The sequence below is a fragment of the Electrona antarctica genome (assembly GCF_951216825.1).
Source record: "Electrona antarctica genome assembly, chromosome: 3".
NCBI lineage: Eukaryota > Metazoa > Chordata > Actinopteri > Myctophiformes > Myctophidae > Electrona > Electrona antarctica.
In genome coordinates, this window is record NC_136808.1 from 38,238,561 (window position 1) to 38,266,029 (window position 27,469).

Below are 27,469 nucleotides of genomic sequence, written 5' to 3' on the forward strand. Positions count from 1 at the left end.
TGGATTTCAAAGTGTGTAATTTGGCAATAAATTATTCAGATCTTTGTCAGGACCAGAGCCATTGAAAGGAGAGTTCTGCCAATGAGGGGGCGGAAAACAGCGCTGGTCACGTGGTTCATGTAACACGAAATAGTAACAAACGTCCATAGACTCCAGTGCATTCAGTCAACTTCTGGTTCAGGGCTTTGACACTATTCGGCAATATAAATAGAAGTCTATGTAGAAGAGCCACCATTGGACTGGCCACGTGAAGTGAATGGAGGTGGCACAACTCTCTCTCTCTCTCTCTCTCTCTCTCTCTCTCTCTCTCTCGCTCTCTCTCTCTCTCTCTCTCTCTCTCTCGCTCTCTCTCTCGCACTCGCTCGCTCTCTCTCAGGACAATACATTGAGAGAAATATGACTGGAGCGCACTGATAAATTCATAGCCTTTAATATGCTGTAACAAAATGTGTGTGCATACTGTATGTGAATGTGGGCCAAACAAAACAACCTCTTAGGACCTGCAATATCCACACACAGCAGGAATTATGATATTGTATGCCATTATGCACAAGCAAACCATTGCTCTGCAGCTTTATATAAAACTCTCCTCGCCCAAAATGTGGTGATATAGACAACTTAGTGCTAGGTAAACCTATTAGATTCACAATTTAAAGTTCAGGGTTTTTTGCATAATGTGTGGTGTTGTAGATGTACTGTATGTGGACACTGGTTCATGCATTTCTATCACCTTTTGGACCAATTATCCAATGAAACTGTTACCTGTTGGGACTATACTGTGCATATGGCCAATTGTGGTACATTTGAGAGAATTCCACGCCCAGGCCACAATGCAAATGTATTTGTGCATATGGAGCGCACAACTATGTGTGTGGGTTCAGGTGGCCAAGTCATTATGTCAGTATGCAGAAGTGCCGTTCACGCCTGTGCTTTGTGGCCATGATACGTCACTGCTTTGACGTCTAATTGTGTTCAACCTTAAGCTCTGTGGCTTTTCGACCACTCATTCTGACATATTCACGGTGAAACAACAACAACACAGACGCGTGGCATTGTAGTCTTAATACTTACAGCTGGCCAACTTGTTACAGTTGTGACCGTGTCTGAAATACTGGGGGTTCTCCACCACAGGGATGCGGGTCATCCCTATGACGACGGCATCCGCACCTCCTTCCAGGGAACACGGGGTGATGATACCATGGTTGACGTGATGAAGAGGACTGGCAGAGTCTTCCTCACCACTGATCACAGCAACGGGACCTGGAGAGGAGTAACAGGAAGAGGATGACAAAGAGGACGATCTGGTAAGCAAGATTCTAACACTTAAGACATTTACATGAACAATTCAATCATACCTACCACCATCAAATACACAGATTATTCAGCGTAGCAATAGTTCATTACAGGCACGTAAGGTAGGAGGCTTAAGTCCTATTCATACTCCAGTTTTAGGTGATGAGGTGACCACCGGAAACTACAACATGACATGACACCACGGTGGAAAGCGCTTCACCGCTCACCCAAACACATCTCTCTGTTTTTACTAACCACCATTTCGGTGGTAACCTTATCACCTAAAACTGGAGCATGAATAGGCCTTGGCTGGGTTTCCCGGCCAAGGGAAAGAGAGCCTACTGTCAGCTGTCCAGCAGTCCAAATATTATTAAATTAAATTTCAGAATGATAGACCTGAGGCCTGAGGCCTACCATTGCGTGGCACATCTATGCACGGAATGTCTATGTGCACAGGCTTCTGTGTGCGGCCTAGAGGGCATCTGGGCATGTGCGGCACTACAAGTCTTACACGTTCAGGAAACCCAGCCAATGGTTCCGCGACTAAATAGATTTAGGGATCCTTGAAATGAAAATGTTTGAGAGGCACTATAGAGAGGAGGGCAGGATGCTAAAAATAGTGTTCCCCCTTTCTGCCCAGCGACACATTTTTCCATTTATTCAATATTACATTCATATTTCAGTGGGCATTTCTGCCCTTTTCACCATGCACTGCTGATGCCAGTGTGAACTGTAGGTTTGAGTATTACTACTGCGGCTCACAGCATCACGTCCTTATTATTCTCTCTCTTTCACGCACGCGCGCACACACACACACACACACACACACACACACACACACACACACACACACACACACACACACACACACACACACACACACACACACACACACACACACACACACACACACACACACACACACACACACACTTTCCTTTCTTTGATCAGCCACAGTCTGTGTTTGACTGGCAGCCATGCAGCCTCTCTTGTCATGAACAGGGTCAAAGTCAACACTATCTAAACACAGAAAGGAATGGAAACAAAAGATGGAGGAGGAAAGGGAAGGGAAGGGAGGTTGGGGAGAGTTGAAATCATGGGGAGAAATAAAAGCGAGAGGGAAGGAAGCAAAGACGGAGGAAGGAAGAAGGGGGCGGAGCTGGAATCAATATAAGGGAGTTAATGAAGGAATAAAGGAATGTGAGGGTGTGTGTTAAGGGCACTGACGAGTGTGTGTGTGTGTATGTGTACAGTATGTGTATGTGTATGTGTACAGTATGAGTATGTGTATGTGTATGTGTATGTGTATGTGTATGTGTATGTGTATGTGTATGTGTATGTGTGTATGTGTATGTATGTGTGTGTGTATGTGTATGTGTATGTGTATGTGTATGTGTATGTGTATGTGTATGTGTATGTGTACAGTATGAGTATGTGTATGTGTATGTGTATGTGTATGTGTATGTGTGTATGTGTATGTGTGTATGTGTATGTGTATGTATGTGTGTGTGTGTGTGTGTGTGTATGTGTATGTGTATGTGTATGTGTATGTGTATGTGTATGTGTATGTGTATGTGTATGTGTATGTGTATGTGTATGTGTGTGTGTATGTGTATGTGTATGTGTATGTAGCCCAGTGGTTATTTCATGCCCTTAGCCTTATTCTTAAATTTTAATACATAGTACAAGTCATTCTAAAACAGTTGACTAAGTTAAAATGTATGCCTTTAATAAAAAGTTGTCTGTTATAAATAGATCTCTAAATAAATAGGTTTTAGTACAAGACTTATGTGTAAAACGATGCATGCCGTTCATAGCAGTTAAAGGGTAAAATGCACAGGAGAGACTGTGGAAAAAACCCAATAACGAGGTGCAATGTTAAACAGGTGTGTTCCAGGGTTAATGAGTTTACTGAGCCAAGAGTAAATGAGACAGTTAACCAGGTACTGGAGTTCTTCATTCTGATTGGTGTATGATCATGTGATGTGCTCTGATTGGGGGTTTCTCAATTGGGTGAAGTGGGGAGGAGAGAGAATATTGAGTGAGTGGAACTTTACTGGACAGTTTCACCAGAGTGTGTATGACCTGACACAGGTTGACATGAGACAGAAGTGAAGTGGAAGTTTTCTCTGATAGTTTGATGCACAGTGCATGATTCTTGTGTCTGTTTTGTTTGAGTGAGTTATAAAAAGTCTTAAGTGAGTGGTAAAGTAACATGTGCTTGGACTGAGTGAAGAAAGCAAGTTAGTTCTCAACAAGAGGAGACTTTGGCTCATTCTAAGAGACTGTGTTTTGGAGTGTGTTCCTGACGAGGATTCGACGTTCCTGCAGTCTGCTCGGCTTCATCACATCTCACCACCTCACGAACTGTTCTACAGATCTGACAAAGAACTGTGAGTAGGACTTTTGCTCAACATCAACAAGGACTGAGGAGGATTAAATCATCAGCACCCCACCATCACCACGATCAGGCCTGCAACTTTTGGTTTGTGTGTGCGCGCGTGTGTATGAGTGTGGGCCCACTGTGCGTTTAATGTATTAGGGTTTTGATATTTTATTTTAAGCCAAGTCAAGAGGGTTTGGTTTTGTGAAGGTAATTAAGGCTAATTAAGGGACTCTACATTAGGTAGAGTTTATTTGGTTTCACTGGTTTAAAGGCTTGTGCCTAGTTGGTTATATTACAAGGCCTACAAGGCCTAGTGTTGGTTCATTCTAAAAAGGGTTTACCATTCTTGTATTGGATTGTCTACTGTATTGTATATTTCATGTTTTTATTATTTTCTTACCACTTTAAAAAGGGTTAAACACATTTGTAAAAGCAAATAACCTAATAACCCTATCAGTAAATCTGATTTACATTTAAAGTGTGGTCTGGTATATTTCTTTAAAATAGGTATACTGAGCTTGTAGATCTGCTAGTTTGCAGTTAAAGTCAAGTTATTCAGCCTTGTGGTTTATTCTATAAATACAGGGTTATACAGAGGTTAAATTAACGAACTCAAACACCCCGTTATTCCCTTTAAGACGGTACCGGGGTGCTACATAAAATGGAGGCACTGCTGAGATGAAAACAACAACAACAACAACTAGTAAACAGTTTAACTAGGCAATAGATTAGACTACAAGCTCATATCTAAAAAAAGAAAACCCTTAGCTTATTTTAGTTCTAAAAGTAGCAGTTGTCAAAACCCCAACAACATGGCTACCTTCCTAAACTGGTGCAAGGGAGAAATGATAGACCCTGAACATGCTCTGTTAGTGCATGATGTACCAGAAGACACTGAAGTGGACTTCATCATACAAACACTGGAAACTGTCAAAGCACTGGGTCGGGTGAAAGTAAGGGGACGCACTTACAATCCTGAAACACAGTGTCTGACAGTCTTATGCGAATGCCGTGAAAAGGTGGATCCTAAAGTCTTACCCCCGAATGTGCAGCCTGAGGGCAGAACGATGCCTTGGAGACTTTCAACTGGAGATGAAGAAGGGGCAAAAGTTGACCCCACATTCCACGCCAGCTCCCCAGAGGCCATAATCAGAGCCGTCGGAGACCTGATGGCAAAAACCGCTAAACCTTCCGGTGAAAATGTGTTCAGGCGACTGAGAACTTTCTCTGGAATCGTTCCAACCCCGGTCGGAGAGGAACACTTGGATAACTGGATAGAGCAAGCACGCCTCATGGTGGAGGAAAGCGATCGCCCTGACAAAGAAAAGAAAATGAGAATTGCAGAAAGTTTGAAAGGACCTGCTTTGGAGATCATCAATGCAGTGAGATCTACAAACCTTTATGCCTCTTCCCAAGAATACCTCGAAGCCATAGAAAACACATTCGGGACATCGGAGTCCGGAGAGGAGTTGTATTTCACTTTCAGGATGCTAAGCCAGCACCCTGGAGAAAAGATGTCAGATTTCCTCAGAAGAATGGAAAGAGCCCTGAATAAAGTTGTGCAGAAAGGAGGCATGCCACTTGTCTCAGTGGGCAAAGCTCGCCTGGAACAGCTCATTAAAGGTGCTACAGAGTCTGACATAATGATGCTTAATCTCCGACTAAGAGAACGGAAAGATACTCCACCTACTTTTCTAGAGCTGCTGAGTGAAATTCGAGCGGAAGAAGACTATGAGTCTGCGAGACGCAAGTTGAACGCCACAGTGAAGAATGTTGGCATCAAAAGTGACAAGCCGTCACCAGCATCACCGCTGCAAGACCTGAGAGCTGAAATACGAGAATTGAAGTCACAGGTTGCCCAGCTGACAGGTACACAGCCAGTCCAAGCCACAGTTCAAGCTACAAGTGTTTCAGAATCAGCGTCTGTGACTGATGACGTTGAGGACACCGACAGCAAGGATGTGAAAGCACTGAAAAAGGAAATGAGGAAGTTGCAGAAACAGATGAAAGTAATGTCTGTGAGACCCACTCCAGCTTTCAAAGGACAAACACCTAACAAAGAGCCTCACTCTCACTCTACTAAGGGAGTGCGTTCCTCCACATCTACATCATCAGATGGTTATTTCTGCTACAGATGTGGAGAAGATGGGCACATTGCTACCCGATGCACCGCTCCTGAGAACCCTCAGAAGGTGATACAAAAACTGATTCGTGCTCAGCGTGGCGCAAAACGCCAACCGAGAGAACCAGACACCAGTTCTGAGGAGACTGAGCACAATGCTTTTGCGCATAAAAGTGCTGTGAAGATCATGCAAGCCCATTGCATTCCGGAGGGACTCATAGGACCACCCTCCACTACCTCAGTCAAGGTTAATGGAACCGATTGTGATGCCCTTCTCGATAGCGGGTCACAAGTAACTATCATCTTTGACAGCTGGTATTCCGAACACCTGAAGCATGTGCCTCTTCATCCTGTTGGTGGGTTGGCCATTTGGGGTCTCAGCGATTCTGCAGAAAGCTACCCATACAAAGGCTACATAGAAGTTGAGGTGGAGTTCCCTGGAGACCACCAGGTCATAACCCTCCTTGCGCTTGTGTGCCCGGATCCTCGCTGCTCTGACAGAATTCCCATCCTTGTCGGCACTAATGCCAGAAAGGTCAGACAATTGGCTGGAAAAACACCAGTCATACAGGTGTGCACTGTTGAACCAAGAGTGAAGCCGAAATTGAGGCCCACAGCAGAGCAGCAGACCTTGGATGGTGTCGTGGCGGAAGTCAAGTGGATGGGTCCTGGAGACCTCATTATTCCTCCCAACAGTAAGCGAATTGCCAGCTGCAAAGTGGAAGAGAAACAGCCACTAGGAAACAATATCCTTCTGACAGAAGAGCCTGCTGACCTAGAGCTCCCCGCAGGCGTATTCATACAGCCTACAGTATTGTTCTCCTCCGCCCTAAACAAGAATAACTTTTCAGTGCTGCTAAGCAATGAGTCATTGAAAGAGATCACTATTACCCCTGGCACTGTGATAGCTCATCTGTATGTCACTGACACTGTTACGGTGACTCAGAAAAATGGTTTGGAATCAACACCAACCATTGACCCACAGTTGTTTGATTTTGGGGACTCCCCAATTCCTAATGGATGGAGGGACAGACTCTCCAAGAAATTGTCGGAACGAGCCAATGTCTTCTCACTTGAGGAATGGGATGTGGGCCTCGCTAAGGGAGTAGAACACCATATTCGACTCACTAATACCAAGCCTTTCCGTGAGAGATCTCGTCGCATCGCACCCGCAGATGTGGACGACCTTCGGCGCCATATCCAGGGATTGTTGGCTGCCGGGATCATAAAAGAGTCTCGTAGTCCATATGCCTCACCCATAGTTATAGCCAGGAAGAAGAATGGGAGTGTGCGCATGTGCATTGATTACCGGACACTGAACACCAGAACCATACCAGATCAGTATGCTGTACCACGCATAGATGACGCCTTGGATTGCCTGACTGGCAGCCGATGGTTCTCTGTCCTCGATTTACGCAGTGGATACTATCAGATCCCCATGGCCGAAGAGGATAAAGAAAAAACAGCCTTCATCTGTCCTCTAGGATTTTTTCAATTCGAACGAATGCCACAAGGAATCACAGGAGCCCCTGCGACATTCCAGCGGCTTATGGAAAAGGCTGTTGGAGACATGCACCTCCTAGAGGTCATAGTGTACCTTGACGATTTAATTGTGTTCGGGAAGACCTTAGAGGAACACGAGGATCGTCTTCTTAAGGTCCTCGACCGACTTGAAGAATGTGGTCTGAAGCTGTCGATCGACAAGTGCCAATTCTGCAGGCCACAAGTGAAGTATGTGGGACACATCGTCTCAGAACATGGCATTGCCACAGATCCAGCCAAGGTGGAAGCGGTAGCTAACTGGAAGCAACCCACAGATCTCAAGTCCCTGCGTTCCTTCCTAGGATTCTGTGGGTACTACCGGCGTTTTATCGCAGGTTACTCTTCTGTCGTGAGACCTCTGACAGAGCTCACCAAGGGGTATCCCCCAGCTCAGAGAAGTAACAAGACTAAAAGATCCAAAGAGAAGTCATACTACAAGGAATCAGAGCCCTTCGGAGTACGGTGGGATCAGTCATGCACTGATGCCTTTCAGAAGATTATATACTGTCTCACGAATGCACCAGTGTTGGCCTTCGCAGACCCCACCAAACCGTACATTCTCCATGTTGACGCAAGCCTCAACGGGCTAGGCGCAGTCCTCAACCAGGAGTACCCTGAGGGTCTGAGACCCGTTGCCTTTGCCAGCCGGAAGCTCAGCACTTCAGAACAGCACTACCCAGTTCATCAGTTAGAATTTCTAGCTATGAAATGGGCAGTTGTTGATAAGTTCCACGACTACCTCTACGGAGCTCGGTTTACAGTGAGAACTGACAACAACCCTCTTACATATGTATTGACAACAGCCAAGTTAAACGCGACTGGTCATCGATGGTTAGCAGCCCTTGCTACCTACAACTTTCACATCCAGTATCGGCCGGGTCGGAATAACATCGATGCTGACTTGTTGTCAAGGAAAGATGAAAGAGCAGAGTGGATTGAGATTCCCCCAGATGGCATACATGCACTATGCAAACCCATTCATTGTCAAGAGTTGTCTGATGTTTTCCCCTACTGTGCAGAACAGCTAGGTGTTGATCCAGATGCCATCCCTGAATGCTACGCTTGCCCAACACTCCTGCAGATTGGTTGTCTCGAGCAACTTAGTAAGCGAGATTTAATCAAAGCCCAAGATCGAGACTCGCTCATCTCACCTGTAAAACAAGCTGTCAGAGATGGACAGATGTTGAGTTCCGTCAAGGGTGGTGGCCCAGACGTAACATTGTTACGGAGAGAAGGCCGAAAGCTGCGGATCAGGGGAGACCTACTCCACAGAGTGATAAAGAATCAATCTGGACAAGAACTGCAACAGCTTGTACTACCAAAGGAGTACATACCAGCAGTACTAGCATCCTTGCATGATGAGTCTGGACATCTAGGAGTGGAGAAAACCACAGAGCTGCTTAGACAAAGATTTTACTGGCCTAAGATGGCTAATGAGATTGATCAGTACATCAAGAATTGCGGCCGATGCATAGCACGCAAGACTGTTCCCCAGCGTGCTGCACCCTTGGAGCAAATCACCAGCAAAGGTCCACTTGACCTGGTATGCATTGACTTTCTTTCACTTGAGCCAGATTCCCAGGGCATGTCAAGCATATTAGTAGTGACTGATCATTTCACGCGCTATGCGCAAGCATTTCCCTCGAAAGACCAGAAGGCCACAACGGTAGCCAAGATTCTCTGTGAGAAATACTTCATCCATTATGGTCTTCCCGCCAGGATACATTCTGACCAGGGCCGTGATTTTGAAAGCCAACTAATCAAAGAGCTACTGGGAATGTTGGGGATCAGGAAATCACGAACGACTCCTTACCACCCCCAGGGAGACCCTCAGCCAGAGAGGTTCAACCGTACCCTCCTCTCCATGCTGGGGACTATGGATCCCAAACGGAAACAGAAATGGAGTCAGCACATAAGCCAAATGGTGCATGCTTATAACAGCACCAGGAATGAAGCCACAGGATACTCGCCCTATGCTTTAATGTTTGGACGCGAAGCAAGGTTGCCTGTTGACCTCTGTTTTGGCGTTTCTCCTGATGGGGATGCAGAAGTTCAGTACCACCAGTATGTAGCTAAGTTGAGATCTGACCTACGCAACGCATACCAGTTGGCCTCAGAAGCTGCAGGCAGGAACCATCAGAAGAACAAAAGAGCACATGATAAAAGAGTACGAGATCAAGTGTTGGAAGAAGGAGATAGAGTTTTGCTCCGAAACTTTGGATTAACTGGCAAACACAAGTTGCAGGATAAGTGGAGATCTGTGCCTTATGTAGTGGTCAGTAAGATGCCGAATCTACCAGTTTATACAATTAAGCCGGAAAGAGGAACTGGAAAGGTGAAAACGGTCCACCGGAATCACCTGCTGCCAATTGGATACTTGGTTCGACTACCAGTCGACACTGATGAACTGGAGCCTGCTCCAAAGGCTGTGACGAGGTCACAAGACAAACTGACAGTGACCCAGACAGCACAAAGTGATGAAAGATTACCAGATTTGACATCATCAGACTCGGAGGATGAAGACATGGACATGTCTCAACCAAGAGTTATGGATGGAGACCATGAGACAGGGAATGAGTCTTTTACACTACCCGAACACCCTGTTCAGGAAGTACATCCCATAATTGATGAGTCTCAAGTTTCACTTCCTCTTGATGAGGATATGGAAGATGCGAGGGCTATGGAACCTGCCGTCGCTGAAGTGGAACCTGCAGATGATGCAGTCCCCTTAGACCCTGTGGAGGACAAAGGTCTAGAAAAGGGAGAAGGAATTGATAATCCTCAGTTAACTGTTGACACTGAAGAGTCCCCACAGAGACTCCCACGGAGGGAGCGGAGACCAGTTGATCGGTTCACTTATGATGAGTTGGGACAACCTTCCACTCAATCCTGGTCCATACTGAGTAAAGGAGCACTTGTACAGTGCAGTACCAATTTGGATCCAGACCGTTTATGTAACACTGTGTGGTGTCATCCCATGGCCAGATGTCCTGATTGTACTACAAGGAGGAAGAAGCTGCAAATAGTCTAATGCCATGTCATTTGATGAGGACATCAAAATCTAAGAAGGGGGAGGGTGTAGCCCAGTGGTTATTTCATGCCCTTAGCCTTATTCTTAAATGTTAATACATAGTACAAGTCATTCTAAAACAGTTGACTAAGTTAAAATGTATGCCTTTAATAAAAAGTTGTCTGTTATAAATAGATCTCTAAATAAATAGGTTTTAGTACAAGACTTATGTGTAAAACGATGCATGCCGTTCATAGCAGTTAAAGGGTAAAATGCACAGGAGAGACTGTGGAAAAAACCCAATAACGAGGTGCAATGTTAAACAGGTGTGTTCCAGGGTTAATGAGTTTACTGAGCCAAGAGTAAATGAGACAGTTAACCAGGTACTGGAGTTCTTCATTCTGATTGGTGTATGATCATGTGATGTGCTCTGATTGGGGGTTTCTCAATTGGGTGAAGTGGGGAGGAGAGAGAATATTGAGTGAGTGGAACTTTACTGGACAGTTTCACCAGAGTGTGTATGACCTGACACAGGTTGACATGAGACAGAAGTGAAGTGGAAGTTTTCTCTGATAGTTTGATGCACAGTGCATGATTCTTGTGTCTGTTTTGTTTGAGTGAGTTATAAAAAGTCTTAAGTGAGTGGTAAAGTAACATGTGCTTGGACTGAGTGAAGAAAGCAAGTTAGTTCTCAACAAGAGGAGACTTTGGCTCATTCTAAGAGACTGTGTTTTGGAGTGTGTTCCTGACGAGGATTCGACGTTCCTGCAGTCTGCTCGGCTTCATCACATCTCACCACCTCACGAACTGTTCTACAGATCTGACAAAGAACTGTGAGTAGGACTTTTGCTCAACATCAACAAGGACTGAGGAGGATTAAATCATCAGCACCCCACCATCACCACGATCAGGCCTGCAACTTTTGGTTTGTGTGTGCGCGCGTGTGTATGAGTGTGGGCCCACTGTGCGTTTAATGTATTAGGGTTTTGATATTTTATTTTAAGCCAAGTCAAGAGGGTTTGGTTTTGTGAAGGTAATTAAGGCTAATTAAGGGACTCTACATTAGGTAGAGTTTATTTGGTTTCACTGGTTTAAAGGCTTGTGCCTAGTTGGTTATATTACAAGGCCTACAAGGCCTAGTGTTGGTTCATTCTAAAAAGGGTTTACCATTCTTGTATTGGATTGTCTACTGTATTGTATATTTCATGTTTTTATTATTTTCTTACCACTTTAAAAAGGGTTAAACACATTTGTAAAAGCAAATAACCTAATAACCCTATCAGTAAATCTGATTTACATTTAAAGTGTGGTCTGGTATATTTCTTTAAAATAGGTATACTGAGCTTGTAGATCTGCTAGTTTGCAGTTAAAGTCAAGTTATTCAGCCTTGTGGTTTATTCTATAAATACAGGGTTATACAGAGGTTAAATTAACGAACTCAAACACCCCGTTATTCCCTTTAAGACGGTACCGGGGTGCTACATGTATATGTGTATGTGTATGTGTATGTGTATGTGTGCGTGCGTGCGTGAATAAATAATGCATTTAGCTACAGCAGGGTGCTATGGAAACCAGTGGTGAAGTAGACCCTGACACCAAGCAGAAACACACTGATGTATTTAGTCATTGATTGAATAAGTGCATGAGTAAATAAGGTTCTATTTGAAGCTGCAGTGTATAGGCCTGTGTTCCTTCCAACCAAAACAGGTATGCCTGGCTCTCCTCATGGCTGATGGTGTGTGCATTAGTGCATCATGTGCATCTGTTAGAACTTGTAGAACGTGTTGTGTTATAAGGTCTGTCTAGGGCCTGAAGCACTGACAAATTGAAGGCACATTGAAAAGTGATGTAGATCTCTAAAGACATTTGGATAATTGAGATTTCAAAATGGTGTTTCTGTTCACATCAATTGGAAATTATTACAATTAGGCCTATGTTTTATTTTTATTCTTCCTTTACAGTTTAATTTAATTTCCGTTCCTCAAATGGGTCCGGATCCCTGACAAGACGCGCCTATCCTTTTGTGTCATGCTGAATAAATATTATTGGTGCACTGTCAACCAGCGAGGCACAATGAATCATGTTAAAATACAGCCGGCCGAGTGAGCCGACTACCCTCTTATTTGTGATCTAATCTCTGTTCTCTTCTGGTGGCAGGAAGTTGAGTCATTCTTTCAAAAATGTTTATCTTGCCAATTCCAACGACGGAATGAATGACTTTTCTGCCTGACTTTAGTCTTAAAAATTGCCTAGACCCTTTCACATAGCAGCAGCAATGTTTTGTATGGGTACTGACCCACAGGTTTTTCCAAACAATTGTATTTTTTATAGTAGAAACATCCAATGATCACGTGTAATAATTAACATCTCGTAATTTAAAGTAACACCTAAATCTAAAAGGAAGTGTGTGCACTGTAGCATGGTGTTTATCGTTTTGTCAGAAACATATGCTTTTCTTATATGACTACTGTATACAGGCTGTCACATTCTCACATTCCAGGCCATTTTGTACTGAAAACGAAGGGATGTCTTTATACCAGACGACATCATTAATCATACCTTGAATTACTTGAAAAGAAGAAATGGAAAACTACCACCAGGTCTATACTGTATTTTATTTTATTTATTATCCTCGCTAGGCCGGAATGGAAAAAGGCGAGGGATAAGCGATTATTATATTATTTTAGCTTGTGTGAGTCTGTCTGTCTTATCTCGGGCACCGCATCGGTGTGAAACCTTGCATGCACACTCCTGGGTGACCAAGGAAGAACCTCCACCCCACATTACTCTTCACACCAGTAAGTAGGCCTACACAAATCTCTAAAGTAATGTGATCAAGACGTATATGTCAGATTTAATTCCATTGACTACAATTAGCTCCCAAACTTTGCGGGAGTGGCCTGTTTTGCACAAAATGCCACAAATCATATGTGTCTATATGTATCGGTGAAAACGAGTGCACCTTTTTTCACTCCGACTGGTTTAATGTAGCATACAGTATACTACTGACGCACTCGTTGGACTTCTGAACATTGCATCACAAAAGATAGGAATAAATAATAGCTATAACTAAAAATACACTGCATGGATGCACCTGGGACGTATCCTCAGTGATGTATCCTGAGGTCAACGAGGTCTTCCAACATCATACTCCTCACTCAGGCGACCCAGCCGGGGTGATCAAGTCTCGACTTACGTCCCAGTAGCTACCCTCAATCAGTCCCACTAGGGCAAAACCAGGGCCACACAATCCGTTGGAACTACTCCAGAACTACTCTGCCAGGGCTGGGAGGTACACTTCTGGCACATGGAAGGACTAGGCTCTGTGGGTTGACTCCTGTCCTGGTGGTGCTGCGGCTCCGCTTGCTGTTTGCATGGCCCTCCTAAAGGCCTCACGAGGGCTGTTGGGCTTCCTCCTCACGGAGGACACAGGCTGGGGCGCTAACTAATCTATATGGGAGAAAACATCTCTTCTTTAAGATTATCTTTGATTTTTTTTGTAGAAAATAACTTTGGGAAAAATGCAACCTTTTCTACCTTCCTTTTTCCTTTTCACAATTTCAATCACAGTGATACTATCGTCTAGACCAGAGAGAAATGACAGTGCTAACTTTTACAGTCGCACTCTGGGTCACTCTCAGCTACACACAGCACAATTCAACCCAGCTGACCATTGTCACAGCGAGAGATCGAGAGATAGAGAGAGAGAGAGAGATAGAGAGAGAGAGAGAGAGAGAGAGAGAGAGAGAGAGAGAGAGAGATGCCTTTACCTACAGTACTTTTTTTTTTTATCCCACAATTTTGTAACCCATTTTTCACCCCTGTGTCAATTATCTTTAGTACTTGGGCTTTTAACGCTTGTTTAATATATATTGATTACGCTTCACAACTCTGTTCTGCTATAGCGCCTGTAACACTCCGGTTCCGGTGCGATGAAAAAATCCAGGGAAAAAACGTAAGTGAAATGTCCGCTGGCTTATGCTGTCTATGAATGAATTTTATTGGTATAGCACCTTTCCCAACATAGTTACAACGTGCTTTACAGACAGGTTATAAACAACAATCATGAACAACATCAAAACATCAAGAGCATCATAGGAACGGAGTCTATGGGAATGGAGTTTTTAGAATCCTAATGTCTCGGATTCTTCTTCCAGGCTGCGTTTTTGATCAAAACAAGCTTGATTTGCGGCTCATTTCTATAAATGATATGATCGCGATCACAAAATATATCCAGCCACCAGATGGCGGTGTCGGCGGCGAATGAGTTAAAGAACTCAACAGCTCGGTTAACACATTAAAATGGTTCCACTGATAACTGTGGCAGTGATAAGGGCTGCACAACTTTTCACTCACATGTAGACGTTACAGTATAGTTCTGTACAACCACAGTCCTCTACAGCAGGCTACTGTGAAGTTGTTCACGGGGAGGTGACCAGTACAACCACCTTGTCCTACTGCTGACCAATTAACAGCCCCCCAGTCGTACTCGTAAGTGGGCCATTGATACAGCACGCATCGACACAAGGAGAGGATGGAGTTCCTCACTCGCTCAGATGCCTATAGAGATATAGACTTTCCAGTCAATGTAGACTTTTCTAATCTGCCTCCTTCATCTCTAAAGCTGTGGTATACGAGAGAGAGAACACAGAACCATTGTGCCCTGATGTGATCCTGCAGTCTGAAGGCACATTTGCTAATTCACCTCTAAACCAATTGATCACCTTGACATTTACCTCATCTGTCAGGGTTTAGAGGTCAGACTAATTTATTCTGCAGAGAGGCAGTGTGACAAATAGAGACAGAAAGAGAGACAAAGGCAGAAAGACATAGTACACAGACAGAACAGATGACTGTGAGACAGCAGTGAGACAGTGAAACAAGCAGACTTGCATGCAGATGGCAGTGAGATGCAAACAGACAGAGAGACAGACAGAGGTAAAGAGACAAAGAGGGGGCCTTCATCTACTGTGGAGTTAAACTGATGTATTTCATTAGGAGATTGTCAGAGTGCTTTGACCAGGGAGCCCCTCTGAGAGCCTGTGGCTTTGATGATGAATTACCCACAGCATATGGTTATTATGGATTACATTATACGGAACCATATATCACATACAGCGTGAATATACAGGGCAATATACCACTGCGCTACAAAGACAAAGAACAGCACAAGCATCGCTGGTCTAGTGAAATGGATAGTGCACCGACTGAGTAATGAATTAAGAGAGCACATTAATATTAGGATTATTATTAATATTAGCACATTACTATTAGAGAGAGAGAGAGAGAGAGAGAGAGAGCGAGAGAGAGAGAGAGAGAGAGAGAGAGAGTTGAATAATCGTCAGTCAGTGATCCTTTAATTATTTTCTGCTTGAGATAATCTTTTGATTTGTATTTTATTTTACAAACTTAACTACAGTATAGTGTTCCATCCAAAAGATCTGAGCACGCTAGCAGATCAAAAGACACACATAGGAAAAGCTGCTGCCTGCTACAATTAATGAGGGAAGATGACAGCAGCCGATGGTGAAGTCACAGGTAATTGGCTCTCTCAGTGCCCTCTCTCTGGTGCAACCATGGAAATGGTGGTGGGTTTGTGTAAGGACGCGCTGTGATTGGCCAGTGCACTTGTGCAAGGACGCGCTGTGACACAGCAGCAAGATTTGTGAGCTGCTGTGATAGGAGAAGGATATCAAATGGAACACAACCACCCTAAAGACAAATCATTGTGTGTATTCCTGCACTGAGTGCATCGAGTGATCTTGGTACATATAAATAGATTTATTGGATATTCTGACTTTCAATTGAACATACATTTTGTTTTGATTGTATTGTTCCACTTTTTGCTTTGGCAATGTAAACATATGTTTTCTCATGCCAATAAAGCCCTTTGAATTGAATTGATTGGCCAGTAGCCACTTTGAGTGGCAGTCGGGGCAAACGCTCTCGTCAGAACATGATTTACTATTCTGTGCCTATATCAACTGTGCCTTGCAACTTGAACGTGGCTGAGTCGGCTAAGTGAACTTCGCAACATTCAACACAGCAACTCGCACTCTTTGGTGTCTCTCGTGGCTCAAGTCGGCTTGACAGTCTAAAACTGTACTTTATCCCTTACTACTAGCCACCACCATTTCCGTGCTCGCCTCTCTGATGCCTCTATCACTGCCTTACATTATGTGTACCGTACATCTGTTTGACAGCAACTTGTCACATTGGAAAGGTGCAACACACACATTGATTATCAGAATTGTTCTTCTTCAAAATGATTACTTTATTTTGTATTTGGTAGCCTAGCATTAGCAGCAGAAGTGGTATGACATTTATTTCAACAGCTCGGAAAATACAGTAAAATGGTTCCACTGATAACTGTGGCAGTGATAAGGGCTGCACAACTTTTCACTCACATGTAGGAATCTTAAAACTCACTCGCTTCTTGTAGAATGCAAAAAACAATCGAGAACGATTTGTTCTGGGTCGCCTTTACACTGTCTCCCTCTCAGCTTTCCTGCTGTCTGTTTCTCCTACACTATCTCTCTCTCAGCATTCCCACTGTCTCTCCTACACTGTCTTTCTCTCAGCTTTCTAAACTGCCTGTCTAAATTAAAGAAGAAATACAAAGGGCAGTTGATTGCCCACTGACCTTTTAGTCAACAAGACAAGCAAGTCAATGGCAAACACACTAAACTCATTAGGCACAAAATAAACTATTATTCCTCACAGCTGAACAGTCTAAATGCACCCAGAACGTGCATTGCATTTATTCTCTGGTGACTTTCTATTTCTTTAATTTCTTGGTTCATTCTTTCCTTCCTAGTTTGCTTGTTGTCTCTCCCATTCTTCAGACTTACTTATTTTATCGCTTCCTTGTTCAGTCAGACACTTTCATTTGGATTTAAACATGTATTGCACTGATATTGCATTCAGTTTGGTCGTTGGTGGTGTGCTCTTGTCATAATACAGATGATCTGTGCGAGCATGACACAGCATCTGAGATCACAACACCCCCCCAGTAGCAGAGCCTAATATCCAGAGTTACTGTAAATGAGCATAAGTTAAGATAATAAATGATGTATAACAACAATCCACTGAAGCGTACATTTAACATAGTGAATAATAACTAAATGTCACAGGGAGGAGGCTGGGGAGTTGCAGGTCGTGTGATCACTGACAGGGTGCAAGAACAGTGCTGTGTGATCAATGCTGAGCATTGAATGAAGAGTGAATAAAAAATACCACCTAGAATGAACCATAAGGATTGAGGGCATATGTGTTAGCTTGTTAGAATGGATGGAGATTGAGTGAGCTGAGCGTGGAGAAACTGACTGAATTATCCAATGCTCCATTTTTGCTACCCTAAAACCCTTCCATTGTTCATAGTTTTCTCTCATTGTTTTTACTCCTTCCTACCTTCCTTCCTTCCTTCCTTCCCATTTTATTTTACCCCGCTGAGTTCCTTCCTCCCTAGTTAGCCATGAGGAACTGTGACAAACACTAAGCAGCCATGACAGTCAATATTTATGGTCCCGGTGTGAATGTAGGTTGTGGAGAATTTATAGTTGCCACACAAACCGTCTGCTGTGCATTCTCTGCACTGCAGAGTATAAGGCACACTGCACAGTGAGGGGTAGGGCAGTGAGAGAGGAGGGACAGAAAGAAATGCCATAAATCGTTCATGTTGTTTCATTGAATTCTTCTCTGTTCATTTACATTACCAGTCCAGTACTGCTCCTCGATAGGAGCAACTCTTCTGAACTGGAATGTATATAACCAACACACATTGTGTGTTGGTTATAAAAAATTGGAATCAATGAAAAGTATTAAAAAGTGCTTCGGACAAAAGCACATAACTCCATTGGACCCTCAAAATGTCTGTTAAAGCAAACTCCACCACCTCTCCCCCTCTCATGCAAGTAATTGACAATAAAGTCACATTTCCAACTTTGATGATTCAGTATTGCTTTGTTATAAAAATAAGGTTTTCTTCATTTTCTCTGAGGAAGCACATGTTTCCTTCAAATAAAATCGTTACGGATACAGATTTTGATTGGTGATGTTTTCCTTGCCAGTGAAATAGATCTTATAGATAGGCTATATACGGTAGCGCTTAAATGGTTATGGTTAAAGGACATCAAAGACCTCCCTAGAGGAACAGAGGTAGAATGAAGGAACTGCCATCTTGAAGGACACCTTATTACTATGAAGGACACAGGATTTCCTTTTACCTAAACAACCACAGCATTCTATGAGTATCTGCTCTGAATCTTTAACGACAAATTGAAAAGGCTGAAGTGGATCCGCAGACTGTGAGAGATGTGAGAGGCAGAGCCTGTTGTATTACACTCCCAGGGTGGTGTCATCACTGCACACAATTCAATAGATTGTTATGGTGGCAATGACACTGGAAACTGTGTGTGTGTGTGTGTGTGTGTGTGTGTGTGTGTGTGTGTGTGTGTGTGTGTGTGTGTGTGTGTGTGTGTGTGCGTGCGTGCGTGCGTGCGTGCGTGCGTGCGTGCGTGCGTGCGTGCGTGCGTGCGTGCGTGCGTGCGTGCGTGCGTGCGTGCGTGCGTGCGTGCGTGCGTGCGTGCGTGCGTGCGTGCGTGCGTGCGTGCGTGCGTGCGTGCGTGAAAGAGAGAGAATAATAAGGACGTGATGCTGTGAGCCGCAGTATAGTAATACTCAAACCTACAGTTCACACTGGCATCAGCAGTGCATGGGGCAAAGGGCAGAAATGCCCACTGAAATATGAATGTAATATTGAATAAATGGAAAAATGAGTAAGAGTGCGTGCATGTGTAGTGCGTACGTACACGATTGCATCTTTCTGTGTACCTATGTGTGCGCACACACGCGCACGCAGTTACACATCAAACACTGAGCTAGACTCAGAGGTCATATTTCTTGTAGTGCTATATGAGTCTGAATGGTCATCCAGACCCTGAGCAAGTGGTACAGAGAGCAGTAAATCAACATAGAGGAGAGAGAGAGTGAGAGAGGAGAGAGAGAGAGAGAGAGTGAGAGAGAGAGAGAGAGAGAGAGAGAGAGAGAGAGAGAGCTGTCGGACTCATGACTGTAGGACTTTTGGTGTGTCTAACCAGACACATGCCACATGCCTTCCTGCCTTTCCCCGGGCCCTTGCCAAATCTCTGTCTCCATCATATTTTGCCTTGATTTCTCTCTCGGCTCTTCAACTTTTACCCTCTCCATCCCTCCTTTTTCACCCCCAGGGTCTTTGGTTCTTCTGCAAAGTGGCAGTTAGTTTGTGTTCGAGCTGTCTTCTCCAGTCATACCCGGACCCAGATTATGACAGACTCAGATACTACAGTGCTTTTACAGTTTTACATTTCACGCTTTTTATCTTGACTCTCTCATATATAGATAGATTGGAATGCTTGCTTAAGGACACACTGACAGCAGACTGCTGCCACTTTGGGGGCAGAAATGGTCTGTTAGTTAGTGGACCTTGAAACGGTTCATTCAAAGATCTGTCTGAGTCAGAAAGCCACTGTGCTAAAAAGCAGGGCTGATGCTTTAGTCCAGTGGTTCTCAAATGTGTTCATGCCGAGGACCACCACATTCGTATGCATTTGGCTACAGACACCCCATCTGAACATGGTTCGTGCCAGGGACACCTACAGTATACATAATCTGCTGTTGGTAACGTCTTTCAGAAATATTCAAAATATTTAAAATAATTTCAAGATGTTTTGAAAAAAGTGGATCTACAAGCATAATCGGTAACCCTTCATTTTACGGTACGGTAATTACCAGGTAACTACCAGGTAATTACCTGGTAATAATAGGTAAGTACCTGGTATTACCTGGTAACAACCAGGAAGTAGTTATAAGTATTTACCCATTAATTACCTGGTAATTACCTGGTAACAACCAGGAAGTAGTTATAAGTATTTACCCATTAATTACCTGGTAATTACATGGTAACTTCCAGATACATTACTCAGTAATTACTATGTAATTACCAAGTATTACCCAGTATGTATAACTATTTACTGTATAATCTCCTGGTAATTATATGGAACTTACCATGGTAAATGACACACTGGTTGCCAGGTAATTACCAAGTATGTTCCTGACAATTACCAGGTATTTATACGTTTTTACTATGTAATTACCAGCTAACTACCCGGTATTTATAAGTATTTACGGCACGATACCCTGGTTGCAGGTACTATAGGTATGTAGGTACTATAGGTATACCAAGTATTTTCAACAACTACCAGGTATTTACTCTGCTACCAGGCAAGTTACCCAGTAGGTACTAGGTCATTACCAAGTATTTTCCTGACAACTACCAGGTAATAACATGGTAACTGTATTCACTGTGTTTACATGGGTACTACCCATGAAACACGTGGGTAGTAGCCTACCAGGAAATTACCAGTTGTTACTAGGTAATTTCCTGACAACTACCATGTAATTACCTGATAGGTACCCAGTAAGGAAGGAGGAACTGTACTGTAAAAGGAAGCGTGCTCTATTTCCATGATATTACCATGTACCTACCTGGCAATTGTAGATTATAATCACTGGTAATTTCCTGGTAGACTACCCATGCGTTTACATGGGTAGTACCCATGTAAACACAGTGATTACAGTTACCATGTAATTACCTGGTAGTTGTCAGGAAAATTACCAGTTGTTACTAGGTAATTCCCTGACAACTACCATGTAATTACCTGATAGGTATCCAGTAAGAAAGGAGGAACTGTACTGTAAAAGGAAGCGTGCTCTATTTCCATGATATTACCATGTACCTACCTGGCAATTGTAGATTATAATCACTGGTAATTTCCTGGTAGGTTACCCATGCGTTTACATGGGTAGTACCCATGTAAACACAGTGATTACAGTTACCATGTAATTACCTGGTAGTTGTCAGGAAAATTACCAGTTGTTACTATGTAATTTCCTGACAACTACCATGTAATTACCTGATAGGTACCCAGTAAGGAAGAAGGAACTGTACTGTAAAAGGAAGCGTGCTCTATTTCCATGATATTACCATGTACCTACCTGGCAATTGTAGATTATAATCACTGGTAATTTCCTGGTAGGCTACCCATGCGTTTACATGGGTAGTACCCATGTAAACACAGTGATTACAGTTACCATGTAATTACCTGGTAGTTGTCAAGAAAATTACCAGTTGTTACTAGGTAATTCCCTGACAACTACCATGTAATTACCTGATAGGTATCCAGTAAGAAAGGAGGAACTGTACTGTGAAAGGAAGTGTGCTCTATTTCCATGATATTACCATGTACCTACCTGGTAATTGTAGATTATAATCCTCCCCATTACCCATCAGGGTGTATTTTGAACTTTGAACTTTGAATTTTGAACTGGCATTAACTGTTAATTACCAGGTATTTACTGTATAAATTAACAGGTAAAACCAAGCAAGTTACCGTGTAAGAAAGGTGGAACTGTACTGTGAAAGGAAGCGTGGTTTGTTACAGTGAAAGTACAGGGTAATATTATGGAAACAAACCACGCTTCCTTTCACAGTACAGTTCCACCTTTCTTACATGGTAACTTGCTTGGTTTTACCTGTTAATTTACACAGTAAATACTTGGTAATTAACAGTTATTTCCAGTTCAAAATTCAAAGTTCAAAGTTCAAAGTTCAAAATACACCCTGATGGGTAATGGGGAGGATTATAATCTACAATTACCAGGTAGGTACATGGTAATATCATGGAAATAGAGCACACTTCCTTTCACAGTACAGTTCCTCCTTTCTTACTGGGTACCTATCAGGTAATTACATGGTAGTTGTCAGGAAATTACCTAGTAACAACTGGTCATTTCCTGGTAGGCTACTACCCACATGTTTAATGGGTAGTACCCATGTAAACACAGTGAATACAGTTACCATGTTATTACCTGGTAGTTGTCAGGAAAATACTTGGTAATGACTTAGTACCTACTGGGTAACTTGCCTGGTAGCAGAGTAAATACCTGGTAGTTGTTGAAAATACTTGGTATACCTATAGTACCTACATACCTATAGTACCTGCAACCAGGGTATCGTGCCTGGTTGCAGAGTAAATACTTATAAATACCGGGTAGTTAGCTGGTAATTACATAGTAAAAACGTATAAATACCAGGTAATTGTCAGGAACATACTTGGTAATTACCTGGCAACCAGTGTGTCATTTACCATGGTAAGTTCCATATAATTACCAAGAGATTATACAGTAAATAGTTATACATACTGGGTAATACTTGGTAATTACATAGTAATTACTGAGTAATGTATCTGGAAGTTACCATGTTATTACCAGGTAATTAATGGGTAAATAATTATAACTACTACCTGGTTGTTACCAGGTAATACCATGTACTTACCTATTATTACCAGGTAATTACCTGGTAGTTACCTGGTAATTACCGTACCGTAAAATGAAGCGTTACCGCATAATCATCTACAAGCATATCATCCTCTTTTATTACCTGCTGTCCTGGAAAGAGAAAGTGAGACTGGGGAGAGCACAATATAAAGACAAAGAAGTCTGGTGTAAATCAGCTATTTTCAAATAGGTAATGTATAGGGTTAAAGTGGTTAAACAGATTGCATGCTTTTTTAACTCTTTTTGCTTGGGACCCCCTGAAACCCCTCAAGGACACCTGAGGGTCCCCGGAACCCAGTTTCAGAACCACTGCTTTAGGTTGGTGTTTGAGGAAGCCTACTGGGTCTGGGTGTAGGCATATGTGTTTATATGTGTGTGTAGAGGTGGGAATAATTAAATAGATAGACGACACAACCCCCCCCCCCCCCCCCCTACACGCACAAACGCGCGCACACACACACACACACACACACACACACACACACACACACACACACACACACACACACACACACACACACACACACACACACACACACACACACACACACACACACACACACTCTCAAGTCAACCTTCACGCTCCCCTGCCTCATGCGATCTATGCATACAGCATATCACCCTCTTTTATTATACCTGCTACAAAGACAAAGTGAGATTGGGCAGAGCACAATATAAAGACGAAGAGATTCTCATGGTGTAATAAAGCTGTAATGAGCCTTTGGAAATGTATCCATTGTGGAAGAGATGCGGGGATATGCTTTATAATACATGCAAATATATGCATCTGGTCATACATTAAGTGACTGAATGCAGCAAAGGGTTGTAGGATTAGGATATATCACTTGCTTAGATCAAACAAACAGTTTTGAAACTACAGCTTATGTCTTGAAAACTGAAGTTCTGAAAAATCACTTTTCACATTATTTTTCTCAGCTCATCCACATGAACATTATAGCCTTCTGGGCATGTCACAATAGGTGACGATTTGGCAGAAGAAGGCAAACATTCAGAGAAAATAGTAGATTTATAAGCTCACAATGTATCACGTTGCGCCGCTTTGATTATTTTTAAAGAAGATTTGGGGATAGTTGTTTTCAAAGGACCATACCAGTGGTCTGACATGTGTTGTTCAGTGACTATCTCTGGCTGTCCTAATGACCTATGGATGTCTCAGGATCGAAGCATTGGGTTTTCCAAAAAACATACCGTGACTTTTTGCAGTTGAAGATGTTGTGCGTTTTTCTAAGTGTATCCTCCCTGACGCACCTGTGGTTTTATGTAGGTGTGCTACTGTGCAAAAATCAGTGTAAAAAAGAACCACTGAATAGCATTTTATTTTATATTTGCATTCAGCTGATACAGTCACAGTATGTAGAGAGACTTATGCTGTGTTCACACAGGCAGACGCAAAGATTCACAGCGTATTTGTCGCTTAACATCTTTGTATCTGAAGTTGAAGCCAGTTCAACTTATTTGTAGCTTTGTATCTTCGCATCTTTTGTAGCAGCCACAAACATCGGATTTGCTTTGTAGCTTCACACCGCTAGTTTTCATTGGAAATTAATGGTAGGCTGTATCTGCCTGTGATGTGAGCGCAACATTACGGGCAGACTGTTACAAGATCAAAGAAAGACAAAGAATGAGGAAATGTAGGTCACATTATCTGGTTCATGATGATGGCTGGAGGACACAGAGAGGAGACACAAAGTGACTAATAACGGCAATTAATACCCACACGTGCACATGTGCACACACATCAAGCTTTACCACTTTAAAGTGCTGCCATAAGCATACAGCAGCAGCAGCACTGAAGGAGAGTTGGATGGAAAAGCATGCGCGCGCGCACACACACACACACACACACACACACACACACACACACACACACACACACACACACACACACACACACACACACACACACACATGCACAATGAGAAAATATGAAACAAGCAAACAAACCTATACAAAGAAACGAAACGAAAGAAACAAAAACACTATAAATATAGCTGGATATAGAAGGAAACATTTCTCTGGACAGCATAGCTGTTACTGGGGATGGAATGGGCCATTACCACTGATGAGAGATGGTGTGTGTGTGTGTGTGTGTGTGTGTGTGTGTGTGTGTGTGTGTGTGTGTGTGTGTGGTGTTCTATGTCAAGACGCTCTGGAAGATGAGAGGCAATCACACAACAGGAGGCCTGAAATGACACCTCTTTCCCTTATATGAGAGAGAGAGAGAGAGAGAGAGAGAGAGAGAGAGAGAGAGAGAGAGAGAGAAAGAGAAAGAGAGAGAGAGAGAGAGAGAGAGAGAGAGAGAGAGAGAGATTTATAGATAGATAGATAGATAGATAGATAGATAGATAGATAGATAGATAGATAGATAGATAGATAGATAGACATTTTTATTTCACATTTAAATCAGATCTTCCAAACACAAAATGCATGTATACAGAGGGCCTACGCTGCTCTAAATCTCCCCACCGAGTCCTCCTCCACATTCAGCCCGTCCCTGGACACATCACCTGTACAATAGCTTGTCATCGATCAACAGTACAGTGCAAGTCAATGTTATTACACCGTCTTAAACCCATTAGGCGTCCCGAGTAGCCCTCTGAATGGAGACACAGTTCCAGCTCTGGGAAAAGGTTCTCCTCACCTGTAGTTTCCTCTACCTTTATAGTGCATGTGAATCACAAGTTCCATGTCTTCAGTACACATGAATTTCAATCCATTGTCTCGGGAAACAATCCACATAGTATACTGATATCAGCCCCGCATACAGTTGGAGGCCATCGGTATTGTCCTTTTCTTTTTGCTGAGGTTTGCGTGATCTGTGCAAAAGGACAGTTAACCCATTTTGGGCGGGAACCCCTTTTGGTGTTTTAAACATTATGTTATAATTTAGCTATTGAAAAATAGCAGATCTACAAGCTCATAGCGCGCCACCGAGTGGCGCGCTACGAGCTTGTAGGTCTGCTATTTTTGAAAAATCGTGAAAATATTTATTTCAGAAAACTGGAGGATTTAGAAGGATTTAAAAAAAAAATAGGTCAGGCCTAAATGGGTCAAATGATAAGGGACAATATCGGTGGCACCCAACTGTATCAGCTACTGCTCGTACATCCACCAAGCTTTGACCAGCTCTACACATAGTTCCACTCCAATGACCACAGTCACACAGTCTGTGAGTGCTGATGAGTCCTGATGTTGGACTGTGTTATAGTTCCAAACAGAAGTCCTTCCAAGACTCAAGAGTCTACAAGTGGCAGGCTCCACCATTGTCCAGTAAAACAGAGCAAATATTGAGACAAAGCAGGCTCTTATCCAGTTCACCAGAGTTCATGCTTTAGGAAAAAAAAGTATTTGACAGTTCAGCCAAAGTACACATCTTCATGTCCATTAAAGACAAAGCTAAGTGAAAAAGAGGGATCAGCGCAGAGAAGGAACCCAAAGGCATCACCATCATCCCATTTTCTAATTTGACCAAATCAAAAACCATTGCCAAAAGAATGACAAAAATGTTAAACTTAATTTTCCAGTTCATGATTCACTTTATTTATTTTTTTATCCCACTATTTTGTAACCCATTTTTTCACCCATTGTCAATTATCTAAAGTACTCCTGGGCGCTACACTTCCTCTGCCAACTGGGGGGGGAGGGGGAGCGGACTGACCTCATGCTTTCTTCTATGCATGATGAGTCCAAGCTGCTTCTTTTCACCTGACAGGGGAGAGTTTCCCTGGCCGGACATAGCGTGTGGAAGGAACACGTTATTCCGACCCCACAGCCTGCTGGTCATTTCCCCCCTTCAGTTTCAACTGCTTGCCCAGTGCTCTTCCCATCTCCATTTACTCATTCTGTCTTATCTTCACCATTCTGGCCCCATATGGCACTAAAATCAGGGCAGGACCTGATCTGATGTCCTTCCACCCCACAGCCAAAACATTTCATGTTCTCTGTTTTTATCTGTTTTTATCTGTTTTACATTTTATCAAAACCATAAGCGCTCAGTTTAAAAGCTATAACAAGCTCTTTACTCCTGCCTTCTGAGCTTATAGATCGGCTATTTGCTATTAGAGTGCAACTGTGCAACAAAACATAAAATGACTTGTCTTTTAGTTCTACTGGATCTCCCCATTGCCCAGGGGACAATATATAGCTGCAAGCAGTTATATATTGCTTCTGCAAGCAGAAGCAGTTTGAAAATGCGGGTCCTACGTGCATTAAGCCATTAACGTTGGTCCGGCTGGTTTCGTTTTGTCCAACGCGATTACGTGAATCAGCATGGCTGCGCCTGCAGTAGGCTATTACCAAAACAAACACATGGTACTTTTGTGTCGCACATGGAAAGCAACTGAAAACGACCATGGATATATTAAAGACAGTTCCCCTGTGCTGCTGTGCACAGCGGAGATAATAACTCCAGGTACGAACCAAAACACTGACTGAAGCTGATCATTCACGACTAACTATCTCCAGACTAGTCCTGCAGTCCCGCAATGAAGGAGAGACAATCTCGTCTCTCACTATAGTCCACTACAATGCCATTCTAGCCTTAAAACCTACATATGTTATTCGATATATTACTTTAGTGCAAAATATAGGCTTTTCTAAACCAAGCCCTGTTTCAAAAATGCTTATGTGCCATTATTGTATTTTGTGAATTAACTATAGTCTACAGTTTAACCCATTGATTCTCAGCTATTTTAATTTCAAGGACCCCCAAATTAAATTG

At 43.0% G+C, this 27,469-nt stretch overlaps 1 protein-coding gene across 1 annotated transcript in view; it reads right to left on the minus strand.

Annotated features, from left to right (window-relative positions):
- The window catches only part of LOC306920823 (NT-3 growth factor receptor-like), a 212,693-nt gene that overhangs the window by 38,532 nt on the left and 146,692 nt on the right, over positions 1-27,469 (minus strand). Inside the window, exon 10 of the mRNA XM_079497737.1 lies at positions 1,072-1,260. Coding sequence (XP_079353863.1) covers positions 1,072-1,260 — 189 coding nt within the window. The remainder of the gene's footprint in view (positions 1-1,071; positions 1,261-27,469) is intronic.